Below are 20,991 nucleotides of genomic sequence, written 5' to 3' on the forward strand. Positions count from 1 at the left end.
CTCAAAAAAAAAAAAACAAAGCAGTCACAATTGTTCTTGATATCTAGTAACAAAAAGAAATACCGGTGCAGCAGCCGGGTGAGTACATGTCAAGCAGGAGAGGAAGGCATTCTTTAAAGCACGTTGTGCCCCACAAACATGCATCCCTTTTATCATAAAGCTTGAGGGATCCAAACCAAGCAAAACTGGTAGAATACGCCCGTAATATGCAGGGCGTTTTTTTGCTATTGCTGAAAGACTGAAGAAGGGGGAAAAAAAAGAATGAACAACAAAGAATTAACAAGAATAATAACCAATCACAAAAGCATCAAACTTCCAACAAATACATGCCAACTGCATACTACTAGTATTTTCATCCTTATTAGTCAACAAAACAAAGTGAATATAGTAATTCTTGACATGTACAATAAATCATGCCTGCTTAATGTTATGTCCACTGTGCAGGTATGTGAGGTTGTTTTTGGTTTAGATATTAATTCAAGGAAAAATCTGATTGGCATAAATGTAGAGGATAATTTATGATGACCTAGCATATGCTTTAGGGAGAATAATCTTGCAAAGTTCTATAACCTATTTATAAGTGTTCAACTGGGGGTTAACCATGCATAAACTCTCTTTAGAATCCCCTTTTCTGTGAAAATCTACAAGCATCCGGATATAAAAGAGGTGCTCTTTTCTCTTTTTCTGAAATAAAAAGTATAAATATCATTAAGTAGAAGTACCAAACGGGTACTGCCACCCCATGTATAAAATATTTGCATGTCAACTAGGATATCAATTAATTCTCCTAAATCCTCCACGAAGTACAAAGATTGACTCAACCAAAAAGTTTAGGGTTTGGAACTATCTCGCTCTAATTTTATCAATATTCACTTCTACTCCATCAAATATTCTCCTATTTCTTTCTTTCCACACTACCCAAAAGTTTGCAAGAGGAATGATCCTCAAATGTTTTCTCTAACCAGCAATACCCTTCCATGCCCAAGTCGCATCCCTTATAGTCCCAGTCATTACCCAATTGAACCCCAGAATTCCATATATCATAGACCATAGATATGGGACACCAAACTAAAATATGGCCACAAGTCTCCTCTGCCCTCTTAAACAAACAGTACCAAGGTACCATGATCTTCCCCTTTCTCATCAACTTGTCGATGGTCTAGATACATTCACAACCTGCTTCCCAAGCAAAGAAAGTGATCCTAGGAGGTGAATTACCTTCCAAATTTGCTTGAACAGAAATTGTTCTCGGTGGGCTCTTTCTTGGCCAAATGTTTATAGACCCAACCGTGAAAATCCCTGTTGAAACTAAGGATCCAAACCAGTTGGTCATAATTCTTGTTTAGATATACGAAAAATAGTGAACTCAAGGTTTCTCAAGACCTTAACGTGCCAACCCTTACATCTGTCTCTATATGACTCATCAACAAAGATATCTTTATAATGAACAATAGCAAATATATGGAGGAACTTGTCCTTCACACTCCCCCTTCAAGCCAAAAACATCCAGAAACCAATTCTCCCCCCATCACCAATTCTCCATTTGATACATTCCCGAAATTTATTCCTTCTCATGTATATTTTTTTCTAAAACCCCCATGCAGTCTTCGTACCTTAGCTTCTATAATCCTCCTCCATAGTATGTATCTTTCTTTCATAAATCGCCACATCAACTTCCCATGGCCTTATTCATGTCCACAGACCTCAAACCCAATCCACCTGATTCAAAGGTTTTCTAACCACCTTCCACACCACCAAATGATATTTCCTTTTCTCCTCCAATCACTCCATAGAAATCCATATTAAATTGCTTCCAGTTTCTTAACAACACTAGTAAGGCGTCCTAGTAGTATCACTCCCATTTCCCAAGCTTGCCAGTTCAGACTTTGAAAGGTTGATGTGAAGGCCTTAAATGGCTTGAAAACATAGCATGGCAATGTAATTGCTAGCAATATTGGCCGGAATAGTGAGGACAGAGAGGTAGTATGTTGGGAGGTTGGCAAGTGTACTTTTTATGAGGGTAAGTCTCCCACCTTTGGAAAGGAATTTCCTCTTCCATATTGCAAATTTCTTTTTGAAAATATTGATGACCGAATCCCATGAAACCCCATCTTTGTAGTTAGCACCAAGTGGGACACCAAGGTATTTAATAGGCAGCTGTGACACATTGCAATTTAATATCCGGGCTAATGCCATTGTATCGGTGTTAGTGCCCAAACCAACCATCTCAAATTTTGCCAAATTGATGCCTAGACTGGACACCGCTTGGAAGCATAAAAGTATGCATCTTAAGTGAATGAGAGTACTGATATCAAGTTGGCAGAAAAGTGAAGTATCGTCAACAAAAAATAGATGTGAGATCTTCATTTTTCCCTCATGTCCAACCGTGATACCTTTGATGAGATTGAGTGTTCTGGCTTGCAATAGTAATTTATTTAAAGCTTCCATTGTTAAAATAAAAAGCAAATGGGAAAGAGGGTCACCCTGTCTTAAACCATTGGAGGCAGTGAAAAAAGAAGAAGGGCAACCATTAACCAAAATAGCAAAGCTCGTAGAGGAGATGCAAGTTCTTATCCATCTCCTCTATTTGATTCTTTCGAGCATGTAGTCAATAAATTCTCAGCTGACATTATCAAAGGCTTTCTCTATATCCAATTTACATAAAAGTCCGCTATTCTTATTACGAGACAGACCATCGACCACCTCGTTTGCAATCATAATTGCGTCGGTGATTTGCCTTCCATCGATGAAAGAGTGTTGGTTGTTACCAATAATATATTTAAGTGACTTAGAAAACCCTTTTGCCAAAACATTTGATAGTAGTTTGTAAGCATAACTGATTAAGCTAATCGGCCTAAAATCAGTGATACAATTGGCACCGTCTTTCTTGGCAATCAAAACGATGAAAGTGGAGTTTAATGGTTTCACAAAAGAGTCATGCCTGTGGAAGTCATTGAAGAACATAAGCACATACGATTTAATTCCATGCCAAAAATTCTTGAAAAAAGTCATGTTAAAGTCGTCAGGGTCTGGGGCTTTATCGCCATCACAATCCTTTAAGGAAGAAAAAATTTCCTCTTCGGTAAACTCAGCTTCCAAGTGTAACCTCTCTTGATCCCCAATTTTGTCAAAACTAATGTGATCCAGTGTTGGCCTGTTACATACATTTTCAGTGTAGAGGGATTGGAAATGTGATTTGGCAGCTTCCTGTATAACCTCGTTTCCAGTGATGGTTTTATTGTTGACCACCAGACTTTCAATGTAATTGGCTCTTCTTCGATGGCAGGCCAAACAGTGGAAGAATTTGGAGTTTTTATCACCCTTGCGGATCCATTTCTCCCTTGCTTTCTGTTTCCAAGAGATAGCTTCCCAATGCATTCTGTTAGCAAGTTCCACTTTGAGAACATTTCATTTGTCTCTGTCATCAAAGTCCAAACCCTTTGTAGCCTCAGAGTGATCCAGTTTCGCCAACTCATCTAATAGATCATTAATCCGGGTCTGCGCCTTCATTCCCACCTCTTTGATCCAGCTTTTGATTTCAATTTTCAGAAGATGGAGTTTGGAGTGAAGACGATAGCTTGCCGTCCCCTAAAAAGCAGCTTCCATCCAGACTTTAGAAACCATAGCTCTAAAGTTGGGACATTTTTAACCATTTATTGTTGATGTTGAATGGGACCGGCCCCCACTTAATACCATTAAAAGCCAAACAAATTGGAAAATGATCAGAGAGAGGGCGGGGAAGTATCTGTTGTTGCATATCTGATAGGGAGTGAAGTAGATCGGAGGAAAGAAGGAAACGGTCAATGCGGGAGAATTAAGGAACTTCCCTCTGGTTACTCCGGGTCCATTAACCACAACATAAAGGTAGGTCTTCCAAACCGAGATTGTCAATACCCTCTTTGAATTCCTAAGAAATGAGAGCCGAGAACTGGCTTGCCGATCTTTCACACTAAGGACCATGTTGAAGTCACCACCAATCACACCATTTGGACCAACGCATGACATTGAGAAAGCTCTGCCCGTACTGAGTGTCTGTCATTGGCACTTTTGCAATAAACACCTGTGAAGAACCATCTTTTGCTGTTATTTGTGTTTGAAAAGTGGCAGGACAGAGTGCAGGAACCCGGAAGATGGTCAATGCAGGTCAAAATGTCCTTCTTCCACATGATCAATATGCCACCCGCAGTGTTGTCTACTAGAAGAGATAATCAGCCAATCTCTTTATAATTCCATAAGTTTTTCACCAAATGGTCATTTAATAGAATCCAATTTTAATTCCTGGAAACAAATAAGATCAGGCTTCCATCGACTGAGATAGCTCCTGATGATGTTCTTTTTCTTCGAATCATTCACGCCTCTAACGTTCCATGATATGGTTTTATCAATCATAAATCAATGGCTAGAGAGTCCCCACAACCCTTATTGTGCCTCTGCTTACCATCATAATTGATATCAAATTGCAATCTTTTTAGTTCTTTGGAGCCACTTGTTGTCTTCTTCTTCGTCATCTTCTTTTCAGATTCCGTCATTTTTTTCTTCTCAAGCATTCTATTTTCAAGTTCAGCGAACAGAGCCATGGCCTGGAATTCATAGCCTTCGAAAGTGATACCCAACAATTTGCTAACTCTAAGAATGTTTCTTCGCACCCATGAGGAGTAGAAAGACTCTGCGTCCATGTCGTCAGGAAAAGAGATATCTGAAGGGAGGCATATGTCCAAAGGGGAGCTTTTAGGAACAAGGGCCAACTCCAAACTAGGTATAGAAGCAAAGTTTGATGGGAGAGTGTTGAGCACCACGGCGGGTTTGGCGACCGAAACAGGATAGATAGCTTGCTTGAGTGGGGAGGAAACAGTGGCATTAGAGATTAGGGATTCGGATTGCGAGAGGTTTTGAGGAGAGTCTGAATTTCGAGTGGTTTTATCCATAAGTGGTTCCGGGTCAGTGAATTTTGTTCGGGTCGAGGATGGAGCAGCTTTCTTTTTGGGTCTCCACTGCCATAAGTTTTTCTGATGTTTGAGCTTTGGACAGACAAACAATTTAGAGGCCTCCTTGCTGGGTCCAATGTGATCAACCCATCTTCCTTTTTCCTCCCTCGAATATCTGGGTTTTTGAATAATGGTGGACTTATTCAGGCCCAGTTTGGGTGGTGGGTGCCCATGAAATCCATTGCAGATTTGAAATTCAAAAGTTGAGTTTTTTGCGGCCACTGATAGGTCAGGAGTCTTCTTCCTCGCCCAGCTAGGGTTGATCGAGGAAGAAGCCAAGACCTCAGCGAACGACTTCTCAAGTAAAGTTGTGAGAACAATGCGGACTTTGTACTGACATTTCGGGCAAAATAAGGAGAAGTGTGTGGGTTTAGCTTGGCCCTGATGAGTACATGCGTCATCGATAATAGGGGCCACTTGTACACGTTTATGAGTGAAAGGATTTTTTAGTGGGGTCTCTGTTAGCTCAAAGATAGCTTTCAAGGTTCACCACCACCCACCCGCATCATGGCCGTCAGGAAAGAAGATTCTTTTAACAGAGTGACTTTTTTCCTCTGAAAGCACGAGGTTGTGACCTCGTCTGTTCCTTACCAAAGCAAGGAAGATATGGCGAAGGTGTCCCGTGAAATTTCTCCCCCAAGTTTTACCACCTTTATTCCAATAAAAGTCACTATGGCATTCGACTAACCACTCTACTTCTTTCTTGTTGAGACCGATAGAAATTTTGTTTCCTCTTCCACTTGCAAATATTCTTAGTCCGTCGAGATTTTTTCCTTCACAGACGATGTCAAACGATTTCCTCCCTATGAGGATAAAGCACTTCGAGTTTTCGTGGGACATATTGGCAGCACAGGGGATTCGATCGGCCAACCGAGGGATGAACCCCAAAGGCATGTTGGAATGGTCAGACAAGAGGTGGGGTGGGGTCTTGAATAGGGTTTGGGTGAGATGTGCAGGTAATGAGTGTAGAGAGATTTTTAGAGAGAGAAAGGGTTAGGATATAACTATAACCATGAACAGATGTATGAAGATTAGGCTCACTATTAACAATGACACCGAGATACTAAAGAAAGACATCTCCTAATTTCCACCATTCAACACCAAGTCCTTTACGTGACTTTGCCGATATAAAGCACTCTCCCCTTATGTACTCCACACATCTACTAGTTTCCTCCTTCCATAGCATCAAAATTCCACCCGATGCTCCTCTAACAGGACAATTCTTCTAACCAATTTCTTTTATCTTCCATAAGCTTTGTATAATCCTATCGTGAATGGTTTCTATTTTGGATTCCTACAAACAGATGACGTCTAGTTTTCATCTGCTCATACACCTTCCAATCAATTGTCACTTCTTGTGATCATTTAAATCCTTAATATTTTATGAGATGGTCCGGCCAAACATGGATTAAGTGTTGGCCAACACCCCCCACCCTTTTTTCCCTCTTTCCTCAAGCTCTCATAGTTTATCCTCAAGTTGTCATAGTTTATGCTGGCATGCAGCCTTCTCAACTCCCTAGATACCTTCATTTCCTGTTTATTCTTACTTTTCATTGACTGTCTCTCTCTTTCCGCCTTCTCCTTCCTTCTTCTCTCTATCTTCTTAAACAGGTCCATAGCCCTTTCCTCCAATCAAAAGAGACCCCCAACATACAACTGATCCATTGGATATATTGTAATATCGAACTAGAATTTCTCATTCCAATTAAGTCCCCTATTTTCTCTCATCCCTCCTCCTCTATCTGATTTTCCCCACTCTAGCTCATCATTTTTTCTTCTCCCTCCAGACCCTCTTCATTAACTTTTTCCTCCATTAGAACCACCACCAGAGATCGAGCGGCTTCCTCCTTCCCCTCTTAATCCTCCCTAGAGCCACCCACAAGTTATTACCCTTTCCATTCTTATTTTGTCCCCAGAACCTCTCACCTTTGTTCTAGTAAAATTCTTTCAGCACCCTTACCAACCATTCCACTTCATCTTCTCAATACGAGATTGATACCCTAAAACAATCTACCATTCTCACTCGGCCTTAACCCCTTTGCCTTCCTCCCTTTACATACAATATCATAAGATTTAATTTCAATAACCAGGAACTTCAAAGGAATGGGGATCGTTTTTACCATCTCCTAGTGCGGTGACGACGGCCACACACTTTTGCTGTACCTTTGGCCAAACCATTGTCTCGAACGGCCATCCTCACTCAGACAACCTCTCTCGAACAATCTGTTGTCTTCTCAAACAGCCTGTTGTCTTCCCAAAACAACCAGTCAAACATCAAATTTTGCGAAGAGTGACCAAACAAGAAAGAGAATATTCTGATCTAGCAGAAGCAATTTGGGAAGTACAAGGGAGAGGCGCTCTTTTCTCTTTAGGGGTTGATCACTCTCCTTCAAGCGTATCTATTGAGTATCCTCCTATTGCCTATGTTTATAATCTTTGTGTAACTAAGAGAACTATCAATATTATCTCTTCCAAAAATAGAAAAGAGATCTAAGAAAATTATAAAGGATTTCTATGATTTGGGTTGTGGCAAAGAGCAAGTTTGAGATGCTCCAGAAAAATTAGGAGACTCAAGTTGGAAATTTATTTCTCAAGTTATGGTCCCCTTCACCCTGTACTACATTTCAGGGTTAGAATGGCTCTCGTTTCCCTCTGGGAGGATCAACAGGTAAGGAAGACTTATCTTCTAGTATTTCTGACCTTTACAGACCCTCCCCTAGACATTTCACCCATATCTCTTTTTGCTAAATTCACCTGGATTGCCAAATACCTTGGAACTTCTTATACTTCCCTACAACCCTAATAGTAAAGAAATAATAGATCCAAATCCTTAAAAAACCTACCTAATGTTTCATCACCTCATAGACCTCATAGTAGAATTTGGAGGCTCAAGTGTTCAAGAGTTTATAACTATGACCCTTTTTAATATTTCTCACTCATCACCCTACTACCCATAGTAATGTTTTATCTTTAGGAAGAGAAAGTTCCATCTAAAGTAAGAGTTTACCTATGGAAAGCTATTCTGATCAAGATTAAGACCGATAATATGCTCAGGCTATAAACCTCATTCAACAACCTTACACTAAGCACATCACATCTTCTCTATTAATTTCCATCTGTATGCAACAATAAGTTAGTTGTTTTTATTTTTTATTACTCTCTCTCTCTCTCTCTCTCTCTCTATTTGATATACTCACTTAAACCTTCCAAATTGTAGCCCTCTATCAAGGAGTACCCACCAGTCTCTTCCTTTTCCCTCTCTTGACAAATTAGTAAATATCTATCATTGTTGGCATGACATGATTCCGCCATGATAAAACCTCTTCTTCTCACCAAACAATTACATGTTCAAGATGCACACCAAGTGTCATGCACATATTCCATACCCTTGTCAAAGTCATGTCATGTCAACACAAGTATGGCACATAAATGCAATGTCCAAGGACATAGGTTCTAGAGTCCAAAGAGTACTAGCTCCAAGTTTCTTTAGTATCATGCAATGTCAAAGTTTTGATTTGAATTGTTTTTCACATTTGGGAAGCATAGATCTTTGTTCCCTACTTGGAAACTTTTATCTCTATTAAATTACATGGTATTGGAAGGCCTAAATATAAAAAGAATTTGTTGAGGCTGCTGCTTAATAGACAATGGGTCATTTGGTTGGAACAAAATGCTAGAATGTTTAAGGGACAAATTGAACCACAAGATGTGATTTGTGACAAAATTATCTTCTTTACTTCTCTTTGAGCAAGGGCTCAAGGTTTCTTACGGGTAAACCCTTATCCACCTTGGTCACTATTTTGCTTTATGTATTCTATTTGCAACAGTTCTCTTTCTCCCTAATAAAGTTTGTTCTTTAATAAAAAAAAAGTAGTCATAAACCACATGACTTTTCTCAAACAAAGTGGTGCAGAGGCCAAATCAACAACGTAATCAACAACTCACACATACACAGTGAGCTACAAAAATTTAATCCCTAAATAAATCCTTTCGATGTTATGTACCAAAATAATGGAACCAAAATAGTGAAACCAACAATCAGTGAGTTTGTTAAAATCAAGTTCTATTCCTTCAAAAGCGAGATTGTTTCTCTTTTTCCAAAAGACCCATATTATGGTGAGTGAGATTAATCTTAACATTTTTCTTTTGCTGTTGAAACTTTCTCATGCTAGGAGTTCAACATGAATGTTATTGTTCATGACCCAAGACAACCCCATAAGACTAATAATGGTGTTCCATAGGTACTGTGAAACCGAACAGCCTAAAAGCAGGTAGTTACATGTTTCAAAATTGTTTTTAGATAGGAAATATCTATTGGCGATCATGAAGCCTCTTTTCATTATGTTGTCAAGGGTAAGAATGCGGTCTTTTGCAGCTTCTCAAGCTAAAAATGAAATACTTGGAATTGCACCCGATTTCCAGATTTTGTTGGAAGGGAAGCTAATGTTATTCTGATTAACATTGTCCGCCAAGTGATTGTAAAGAGATCTGACAGTAAAAGTACCATTTTTAGAGAGTAGTCATTTTAGATTGTCCTTCCTATCATAGACTTAAATTGAAGACAGAGTCTGTAGCAAGAATAAATATTCATCTAACTCCCAATCTTATAAGTTTCTGAATACCGACACCTGAGAGTGGGGGTTTTTTCTGAATATGGATAAATAAATTGAATAGAATGTCATAAGAAAAACCTTGATAAATTAAAATCAATTCAAGAAAGAGATTGATGAAAATGCTACAAATACCTTGATAAATAGATACCAATTCCTCACTCAACAGGAGGTTGAAAAAACCTCACAAGTTGACATGGTAGAAAGCTTTGTATTTTATGACTTGAATCCTTGAATCTTGAATATTTATAATCAAATTCTTAAAACCTATTTGTAGTTGAAGGCCAAATGAAATAGAAGAAAATAAAATCTCTTAATTAATTGTACAAACGTGATTAAGAAAATAATAAATTACACAATTAAAAAAATAATACTAATCAATGTAGATACCGTTGTCTATCTTGAATTAAAAAAGATTTCTTTCCAATATTGTTGAAATGTCGGCATCCATGGAAAGATTCTTAAATTAAATATGATATGCACTTAAAATGTAGAAAAATCTCTTTAAAATATCTTACTTTTAAGAAGATCTCTTGAAAATTTATTAATTTAAAGATCTTTTGATTCCTTAGAAAAGTAAATTTGTTCGTGATCTTGTGATAAATTTTTAGAATATGTACATGATCTTTCTTGATTTTTCCTATATGTGAATATACTCTTTTAAAAAGATATGATCTTGACTAGAAAACTTGAAAAGATATGATTTTAATTCTCTATTGATAGATTTCCATAATTCTTTGATCTTGGTTTCCTTTTTGCCATTAGAGAAAGATATGGAGCGCAAAAGAAAACTTTCCTTCTTGAGAAAAAAATCTCTCTTAAGTGGGAAAAAATCTCTTATAGGTGGGGATAGATATCCCATAGACTTTTTAAGTTCTTTAGGGACCTCTTCCTTTCTTGACTTGGTGCGCTCTACCTCCCCCTTCCAAGGCCTTCAAAGTTTGGCCCAATACTTCTTCTCTCATGGATCCATTCTTTAATATAAATAAGAAAGTCTTCCTTAAGTTTCTTACCCCATGTTCTTGTGCTTGGCCTACTTTTCATTAGAATACTCTTTTCATATGTTCCAAGTCCATCGAATGATATGTCCAAGCTTTGTTTTCCTCCATGTGGGCGTTGTTCATGACCCAAACCACTTTGACCTTTAACAAAACAACCTAATCCATGACTTCTTAAGCTTGATTGGTTTCTTGAATATTCCAAGTCGTCTGTGCTCGCATCACAGAGCCTCTTAATTAAGAAAGGAAATAAAAGCATCTTTTGTAGCTTTCTCTCTCTAATAAAGTTTCCCTTGAAAGTGTACATTTGGGAACCAAGAAAAACAACAAAAGATGCTGGAAACCGATGATTGAAACGTTCAACAACAAATTAGCCACTTGGAAGAAGAAATTTATGTCTAAAGGAGGTCGATTAACACTCATAAAGAGCACTCTCTCAAATCTGCCTATCTACTATCTATCTGTTATTAATATTGCCTTAAATGTTGCCAAAAAATTGGAAGTCATCCAACGCAATTTTCTATGGTGGGACAGTGAAAAGAAGAAGAAATATCATCTGCTTAAGTGGTCGGATATTAAAAAATCCTTGAGGGAAGGGGAATTGGGGCTAAGATCCTTGACTAAATTAAACAAGGCCTTACTTGGGAAATGGATTTGGAGATTTTGGAACAACAACAGTTCATGAAAATTAGTTAGCAACTGCAAATGGTTTAAAGGCAATCCTCATGATCTTTCACACATTCAGAACAGCAACTATGGTATTAGGATGTGGAAGAACATAATTAATTTGAATGATACTGTTTTTCATTGTTCTAAGTGGTCTATTGGGAATGGACAAAAAATCCATTTTTAGGATGACATTTGGTGCATAATTGAAAAATGCAAAGACACATTTCCTCATAGCTACGCTATCGCTAAGAACAAGCATACATCTGTTTGGGACGTTGCGAGTTCAGCCTGCCAAGCTTCTTCGAATGTCCCAGTCACGAGAAATCTTAATGATTGGGAGCTAAGAGATTATGAATCTCTGCTTCTTACATTGGCCAGCATTACTCTTATTAATAGAAATGACATATTAATTTGGAACCTAAAAAGAATGGATTATTTTCTGTCAATTTGTTGTATTGCTTTCTGGACGGTCAAAAACAGAATATCCAAAGAACTTTTCTATCCAAGATAATATGGAAATCTGGTGATCCTCCAAGGATATCATTCTTTGCTTGGGAAGCTGCAAATGAGAAGATACTCACAGTTGATAATATGATGAAAAGAGGCCACACTATTGTTAAAAGATGCTTCCTTTGTAAGGAAGACTTGGAAACTTGTAATCATCTCTTTTTGAAATGTCTCACTACTCAGAATCTTTGGAACATGATCCTAGGACTGTTGGGGGTTTCTTGGGTAATGTCTGAAAATGTTAACTCGTAATTGATGGCTTGGAAGGGTCTAGGCAGCAGCAATAAGTTCACCAGACTCATTTCTCTTACTATTTTTGGGTTATCTGGGAGGAAAGAAACTACCGGGCTTTCGAAGGAGTCGAATCTGATTTTAACATCATCAAGGATAACTGGTTTAACTATTTTGTCTCATATGTTTTAATGCATAATCTTGATTGTTTTGACGATTTAGGTGATACTATAGATATACTAATTGAGATGTAAATTTTGTACATGGAGGATGCTCCCTTAGCACCTTTTCATATTAACACTACTCTTATTTTTATTTCAAAAAAAAATAAAGTTTCTCTCAAAAGAAAGTATAGTAGTGAAGCATATGACTTCTTTGAAATAGAGCCTAAAGAAATGAACAAAAACATACTCTGTTCTTCTGTTCTTTCAATCATAATTCTGTTTCTCTCCCAGTACAAAAGAAAATTTATAGATTCCACCATGTCTTACAAGTCCATGTACAACTTCATTCGCACACTAATCACCTAATAATAAAACTTATAGTGGAGAATTCATAAGTAGACAAGAGAACAGCAAGTACACATGCAGGCCCCACTATATCCAGCACAGACAATTAATTAATGAATCACAAAATCACAAGAAAACCAATAAACTGATCATACAAATTAACAAAATTGATCACACACCTATTAATAAGAACAATGATCACTGAGCTACCAAGAGATTTCACTGTTGGGAACCTAAGCTGATCAACTAGTAAACCCAATCTTTGGCTTGCCTCAACTGACAAATCTCCAATGTTTAGTACAGGATGGCCTCCACGAAGACTAGATATATTAAACCCTACAGGATTTCCTGCAAAACAGAAGTCTAAGCTGTATGACCAGATACAAATGATTCAACAATAAAATAGCACCCTTTGTTTCTCCATGAATGCATAAACCGGAAGGGAAATCTAAATTATATTACCTTCATAAGGGGGCTCTAAAGAGCCATTTGGATCAGGTGTATATACAAGAATAACTGCTTCAACAAATTTCAGCGCCAGCAGTCTTACGCCACCACTCCCGGGCTTGTTAACAGGTTAAAAGGAATTAGACTGCAGATGGTATCCAACTATATCTAATCATATAAATAACTTCTTACCTGAAAAGCTATGGAGAATATTTCGTCCTTGAACTTTAACATCCACGCCCATGATGATTCAAGAGAATTGTCCAACTCGCTGGAGTGCAGACCCTGGCATATTAGTAAAATAAGCATGGGCCTCAGGTATGACTTAATAAAACTCGCACTTGTTTAACATATTCTGCAGTCAAACATCTTTTTCATTTTGTGGAGTATAAGCAAGAAAACAGTTTTCTAGCAAGTTTAAACTATTTGTGGCCACTGCAAGTCCACCAACCAACTTGTAAGCTCCAGAAGCCTATTCTAATCATGTGATATGGGAATAACTCAAGTTTGAACCATCAAGTTTTAAGAGGTCAAGTTGGCAACATGAGACACATTTAGATCTACGAATATGTCTAAAATAGGGATTTAAAAGGACGAGGAGACACTAGTAGTAACTACGGAAGACCAGCACAAAAGATAGCACAAATATCAGAAAAAACTGATAACTTTTCAACTTCAGAAGAGACATCGCAATAAATTAATAAAGATCTGCAGGTGAAGATTAAGACTTCATTTGTTATATGAAAATATTTTATACTTTTCATTTTCAGAATTTACAACGTGCTTATGCATGCAATTATTTCATGAATTTATGTAACAATTACGAATTTGTACAATAATCAAAACACAGAAAAAATAATTTTTCTAGAAAACATTAAAAACAACATTTTAAAATTTTAACTCCATTATCATTTTTGCTGTCACTCTCTTCATTATTAAATAAATTGGATGGCTTTGGTAATGAAATAAATATAAATTTAGAAAATGAAATTAAAAACATGCATGTACTGAAAGAGTCTATGATTCTTGCTGACAAGAATCACAAAAGGGAAATAACATGGATAAAGAAGTATTATTCATGAAATGGTTCCATCTCATTGCTCCAAAAGAAAACACATCATTGCAAGAATTAAAAAATAATAATAATAACTCTACAAAAGTTCTCACACTCGATAACAAAATATTCTTCAACCAAGTTAACTAAAAATAAAATTGGAAGACCATTTTTGCTCTAAATCATAGTGAATGACATATTTATGGAAACTACACAATGCCTACTTCTAAATCCGAAAGCAAAAAGACCAACCTGAATCGCAACTTTTTCTAGAGTGCAGTGAAATAAATCAGCTCCACAAGTGATGGCCTGCCGAGCAACAGCTGGTGTATCATCTTTAAGGACATTTATCAAAACAGGCACTATTTCAGGTAAATATTCAAGGTGCTTCACTCCAACTTCACCAATTATCCTGCATTGGAACACAAAACAATTGAATGAGAACCAAGCAAATGCAAGTGATCTTGCAAGATCAATACAGACTATAAGGCATCACTTCCACAAGCCTAAGACAGACTACAAATGGTACAATAAAAACCATATTAAAAAAAAGGAATATTTGACGTTTTCTTTCTCTCCATTTTCAATTAAGATTTAAATAAATAAATAATGAAAAGATAAGTGAACTCAACAAACAACAAAATAAGAGCCTGGCTGTAGCAAGGCCAAGTTTAAAAGAGTGTAAACCTGCAAGCAGATCCATTACACAATGAACAATAAAGTCGGTTGTTTCTCTGTGTCTCCATTTCCCCTATCAGTCTGGTCAGAAAGAAGAGTCCAGAATCATCCTCAACCACAACATTTTCTAGATTTTCTGGACAAACACCTTCAGATCTCCTTCCATAGTTTCTCTCATGGTTTCAAAACACTAGATTGTTCCAGAGATAATTTCCTCTAAAGAACTAGCCAAATGTTTATTTATGGCTGTAATTTCTTCTTGGATTTTCTTGCAATTTTCCTTCATTAAATTTCTTGACACTCTACTTTCACATCTCCTTCTATAGTTTCTGTCATGATTTCAGAACACAACACTGTTTCAGAGATGATTTCTTTTAAAGAATTAACCAAAACTTTGTTCGTGGCTTTAATTTGCTTTTGGATTTTCTTGTGTTGTTTCTTCAGAAGATACCACTGTTTCAAAGATGATTTCTTCAAAAGAATTAACCAAAACTTTGTTCATGGCTTTAATTGCTCTTGGATTTTCTTGTATTGTTTCTTCATCACAATCTGCCTCTTCCAGAAACATAATTTGAAGATTTTGGTCTTCACTTTGCTGTGTTACTCTTGTCGAGCATTCACAACATTGTGATGTTTCTTAACTGAATAGAGATGTTTGTTAAAGAGGTAGTCTGTACTTACAAACGGAGATATCTGAAAAATTCTCATGGGCCTTTGCCCATCCATAGGGAGGCCAAACGCGACATCTTCTCCCATTGAAAATCCATTGAGAGGGATCTATTGTGGAAATCTGATGATTTCTTGCTAACTAAATATTGTCCATAAGCCTGTAAACAGAACACTTGAAGTTATAGCTCTTTTTCATTACCTAGGAGCCTTAAATATTAGAGTTCAGAAAACATTTCAGGGACTAAGGTTTTATCCAGTTCAAACCAAATGTATAAATTCCCTTATTCACAATTCCAGACCACAGTCTAATCCTAGTTTTCAAAGAAGGGGTTGAATTCCTGCTCCAAAGAATTCAAGATGAATGGGGATAATTCAAACTAAAATAATGTTGTTTATTTTTTGGAAAAAAAAAACATTCATTCGATTCTTAACCTCCGGACATCTCCCATGACATGCAAGAAATCTAATCTCCATTCTAAAATAAAGAAGAAAAATAATCTACATCATAGCAAAATTGGTTATAGAAAGGGATAAGAACCAGTACAGCATCGGTAGGAATCCCACAAAATGCTGAAATTTTTTCTTTAAATCAACTGTCCTTTCTGTGGGTTACACTGGTTTTCTGTACTTTATGGGCTGAGGCTCATTTCTTTTTAATGGATGCTCCTTTATCTACCATTTTTTAAAATAAATATGCTCCTTTATCTACCTTGCAAATGGATTGGAATTCTTTGCTATTTTGATGTAATTTTTCTTTTTTTTGCTTTTCCGATGTTTCTTTTGAGAATGATCTCTTGTCCTCTGGTTGTGTAATTTCCTTTCTTTCTTTAGTCTCTTAGGTCAAAACAATATATGGATTATTATCTCTCTTTCTAAATATGCCTTAAGTAGCCAAGGGGATACAAGAAAAACGATCTCTCATTTTCTTATCACCCCTGATACCCTGTCAAGCTCAAATCTCATCCACAAAGAATTTATTGTCACCCCAACTCAACCCCAAGAACTCAAACTCGATGCAATAATGCAATAAGAGAATGAACACCACCAAAGGAGGTTATCAGGAAATTCTGCAGCCCTTTTATACTGGTAGTACCTATTTACCATTATATTTTTCCTCTTCCTTAGATTACAAGCATTAAAAATTATTGTGATACCCCTAAACATTTTAATACTTAATGTTGTAATTTGCTCTGTTTTTTATTTTATTTTATTTTAAATTTTGTGTTAAAAATATTGTAAACATATTTTAAATAGTTATTTTATCAAAAAGAATGTTTAAAATTTTTTAAATCAAAAAGAAAAATTAAAGCGAAACGGAGAAGGAACCCGCGGGCAAGCCTTGTAGGAAATGACAGCAGGCATGCGCACGGACACGCGAGCCCGCATGCCCGCAAGCCCACAAGCCCATGCGCCACAATGCGCACGCCTGCAGTGCACATCCCATCACCGCGCACCTACAGCGCACGCTGAACAGTGCGCGCGCCTGCAGCACACGTCCACCTACTGTCTACTGACATCCGCCTGTTGCAAGCCCCGCCTGCCCGGCCACCACATTGCATGCATGCACACCATGAGGCGATGGCCGATCGGCCAAGGGGCCGATCAATGGCCCTCGGCCGTTGCATGTGATCCAACAGATCAAATGCACACCACTTGGCTATTTAAAGTCCATTTTCCTCTCCTCTCCTCTCCTCTCCTCCATTTCTTCATTTTCCTTCTTCTTCACTTGGCCGAGAGAGAGAGAGAGAGAGAGAGAGAGAAGCTTGAAAGAGAAACGAAACCAAGGAGACCTGAGAGCTTTCCTCCTTCACCCGGTAAGCTTTCTTCTTTTCTTCTTGATTTTCTTTCTTCGCTAAGACTTCCAAGAACTCACCCTTAAGCTCTTCCTTTCCTTAAATTTCAAGAAATCCTTCCAAAATTCTACGAGTTGTTGAGCAACTTTCTTTCTCCTTCAAACCACAAGCAACTTTATTTTGGAAACCCGAAATCTTGAAAGTTTAAGGGTCTTGGTATTTTCACTTACTCATCTATTGTGTTTTCTAAACTTTGAAAACATTTAAAGGTAATGAAATTCATGATTGTTTGGTTTGGTTTCATGCATGCAATGAGTATTGTTTTAAAGATCGTATTTTGTCAAGTGTTTGATGGAATTTAAGTGTTTTGTCTTTATACCATGTGTGGATATGTGCATGTTTAAATTGAGTTGTGAAAATGGAAAAGAATTGTTTTGAACATAAAAATGAGTTCGGAAATGGTTTGGGGCACTAAGGTTCGAAGGGGTTACGGGTTGCTGCTATGCAGCTCGCACGGTACGTCGTGTGTGCGGGCTAGGCCCTCCGTGTTGCCTTTGGGCGATGGCCGAGAGAGTTACTCGATTGGGCCTTGGCCCAAGAAGATAACTCGATGGCCCAGTCCATGTATGTGAGCGCTTGTCGGGTCGGGTTGAGGTATGGATCCCCACTGGGTCTGGGTTAGTTTTAGTGGCCATCCGGTCGGCTCCGGTTTGGTTCAACAGACCCCCATCAGGTCTGGGTCAGGTTGATGCGCCCAAATGGGTCGGGTTTGGCTAGTAGACCCCACTAGGTCTGGCTTAAGCATGTTGGGCAACTATCAAACCGAGTAAGTTAATGGACCCCCTTCTGGACTGGGTTTTGGTTAATGGGCCCTTGTGGGATCTAGGTTGTTTAGCGGACCCCAATTGGTCCCGATCCAATGATAGGATTTAGTAGATCAGCATGATTAGGGAACGGCCAGGTATTAGGACCAATGATGGACCCAATGGGTCAAATTGAATGTTCAAAACTGTGAATTTGACTGTGACTTTAGAACCGTTAAGAAAAGTGAAAAGATTAAAATCTGTTTGACTATTTTCATTGAGGGGTAACTGAATATGACTGAAATCAACTATTAGTGAACCGCTCCCTGTGAGTGGCACCAGCGTTCCCTCTTACGAGAGTGGTTTGCGACTAATTATAAAGGTCATAGTCATAGTTTCTAACTGTTTTACCGTATATCGAACTGAACTATTTCTCATTCACAGTAGTAGTCATGGATCTCTTCTGCCTTCTACTAATATAAGTTAAAACGGTTTCGCACGAACATCTATAAAATTCATAATTGAATCGAATCGTTTGACTATCTAGCTAGGACTGTTGATTGGTTACTCATACTTAGATTGTCTATTGAATTGAATATGTTTCTCACTATTTCGTCTTCTCATGGCATGCTATTATTGATTTTACTAGTTTCTACTATGTTTCTCATTGTTCCGTGTTTATTGCTTATATTTGAGACTGGTATTTCAAAAAGTATTTTGATTAATTAAAAGTATAGTATTTTTGAAAATATTGTAAATGAACCTATTTTGAGATGGTCCCCCCAACGGTAAGTTCACTTATTTCAAAGTTAACAACACGTTTTGAAAATGAATAACTTTTGAAACTTTAGTAACGTAGTTTAAATACTATTTCTTTTACTAAATTTTATGAAACTCATCCCAATCCATTTACCCCCAAACGATGTAAAAAGTGAAGAATCGCTCCCCGAGCTGCCCCTTAAAGCTTGTTTGGATCTGTGATTTAGTGACATTTAAGTGCATATGAATGATTGTACTCTAATGAATAATTAATTTGTAATAAAAGAAGTGGCTAGAACAAGCGTTGTATATATTTTACTTAGCTAACTTCTTGGCCTCAGGTGTATTTGAACATCAAATTTTTGTAAGGGATGACCTTTCTTCTGCTGTATAATTCTTTTATGCACTCATATATTTTCAGCTATCGGACACCTTTATCCCAACGGATATCGGAATGTCACAATTATCCCTCTAACTACCTCCCAAGAAAAATAAATAAATAAAGCAATTTTAGGATACATATTTATGTTCCAAACAAGCCTCCAAAGAAAAACTCCATGGGAAATAATTGGTGGAAGGTTATTGAGGTGAGAATAAAAGGATTTAACTGAAAAAGAACCATTTGAACTCAGGTTCCAAGTAGACTATCATCCCTAATAAGAGGAACGCCACACCTTGAAAGATAATGAAGGAATCTAACATTTTCATCGACTCCCCACCATTAAGCATAATGAGCTCCACATACCAAACCACATGTGCAAATAAGATTGAAGCAAGATCACTCAGTGTAACCTCCTGTCTTCTAGCTAGAGAAAATAAAACAGGCAAGAGATGATTCTGGGAACCACCATGACTGATGTATTGGGTGTATAACAAATTTCATCCATATAATCTTCAAGTGACGGCTCAAACTCAACAGCTAGAGAATTGGATGGAGCACTGCAAGTAAACAGCAATTAACTGGTGATAAGGAATATTTGCATTTGGAAATACCAGGTATACAGCAACAGGCAGGGGAAAGATCATCTAATACATGTTTGAAAAGTTTACTCCTTACAAACCAGCTTGGCACAGCCTATAAACTGGTACTTCTATAACCTCCAAAAACAATTTCAAGGGTCTTTAAAAGGGGTGAAGAGGAGTATAAACAGGCTTAACTAAGCCAATATGAAGAATCTAGACCAGCAAGCGGATCCATTATCGAATGAAGAATAAAGCCATATGTTTCTCTCTATTCTGTTCAACTCACTGTTTTCTATTATCCACCATGGAAGAGCAACCACGTGAATTCCTAGACGCAATAAACAGTAATGCCCGTAATTTCTATCTTCTAATTCCAAAGTGGCCCTTCTTTAATCAAACTGCATCAACATTAAATATGACAAATCAAACATGAAGAAGACTAAAGTTGTCAAGAAAATAAAATAACAAGAATAAAACCCAGGAGCTGCCATTCAAAATTAAAGGAGATCAAACACTCCATTTATCCCCGCAAAGTTGTCAACAAAACCGTATTAGCAATAGAAATAAAAAAGATCACCACAAGAAAAAGAAAGTGAAATCATAGCTATGCCCATTAGGGTTTTCCGAGAAGCGTACTCAGTGACAAACTTGCGAACCGGAGCGAATTCGTCGGCGAGGAGGTTGAAGAGAAGAGGTAGAAACTCAGAAGGAAAAATGGTTCCCTCATGCGGCAAACCTTGCTTCAATAGACGCAAATATTCAAGCTTCGAATGCAAGTCCATGGCCCTCTTAACCGAGTTCACCAGACTCGCCAGCTTTTCCCTCGAATTCGAATTCATGATTCCCACCATTGTTTTTTGAGAAAGAAAAAGGCTTTCACAGTTCAACTAAGAAAGCATGATAGCAATATGTTAGCGAACGCGTGTAGGGTCGGGATTTGAATAGAGAATGAAACTGGGAGGGAGAAAGCTGGAAGCTTTGTGAGAAGGCACAGTCGTGAATAGGGTTCGGTTCTGGTAATTAACATGAGAAAATGTTTTCCATTTCATTTAAATTTATACATGGAAAATCAGAAAAATAGGTAATTTTATTTAGATGACAGAAAAATATTTAGTTATATAAAATAATGTTTGAATTTTATTAAAATTGATGTGATTTAATAAAATATTTTACATAATATTCTATAAATACTTAATATTTAACTGTATATATTTTTTTATCATTTTCTTCTTAAAATAAAATAAATTTACAAGTAAATTTGATAAAAATTTTAGAAAATTTTTATGAACACTAACTTTGGAAAAAAAATGAAATTA

At 37.3% G+C, this 20,991-nt stretch overlaps 1 protein-coding gene across 3 annotated transcripts in view; it reads right to left on the reverse strand.

The window, feature by feature from the left end:
* ESP4 (HEAT repeat-containing protein) overlaps window positions 1-20,704 on the reverse strand; it is a 53,254-nt gene extending 32,550 nt beyond the window's left edge. For 2 of the 3 annotated variants that reach the window (XM_088209498.1, XM_088209497.1), the window contains exons 1-6: window positions 20,312-20,703; window positions 14,263-14,422; window positions 13,149-13,241; window positions 12,972-13,074; window positions 12,689-12,857; window positions 64-238 (exon numbers count right to left, since the gene is read on the reverse strand). In XM_088209498.1, the coding sequence (XP_088065624.1) occupies window positions 64-238; window positions 12,689-12,857; window positions 12,972-13,074; window positions 13,149-13,241; window positions 14,263-14,422; window positions 20,312-20,526 (915 nt within the window). In that variant the 5' untranslated portion in view covers window positions 20,527-20,703. Of the gene's footprint in view, window positions 1-63; window positions 239-12,688; window positions 12,858-12,971; window positions 13,075-13,148; window positions 13,242-14,262; window positions 14,423-20,311 lie in introns of all 3 variants that reach the window. The other variant, XR_015813963.1, reaches the window with a different exon arrangement.
* Window positions 20,705-20,991: the final 287 nt, after the last annotated feature.

Source organism: Carica papaya, chromosome 8 (assembly GCF_054855325.1).
Source record: "Carica papaya isolate Zhongbai chromosome 8, ASM5485532v1, whole genome shotgun sequence".
In the NCBI taxonomy this organism is placed as follows: domain Eukaryota; kingdom Viridiplantae; phylum Streptophyta; class Magnoliopsida; order Brassicales; family Caricaceae; genus Carica; species Carica papaya.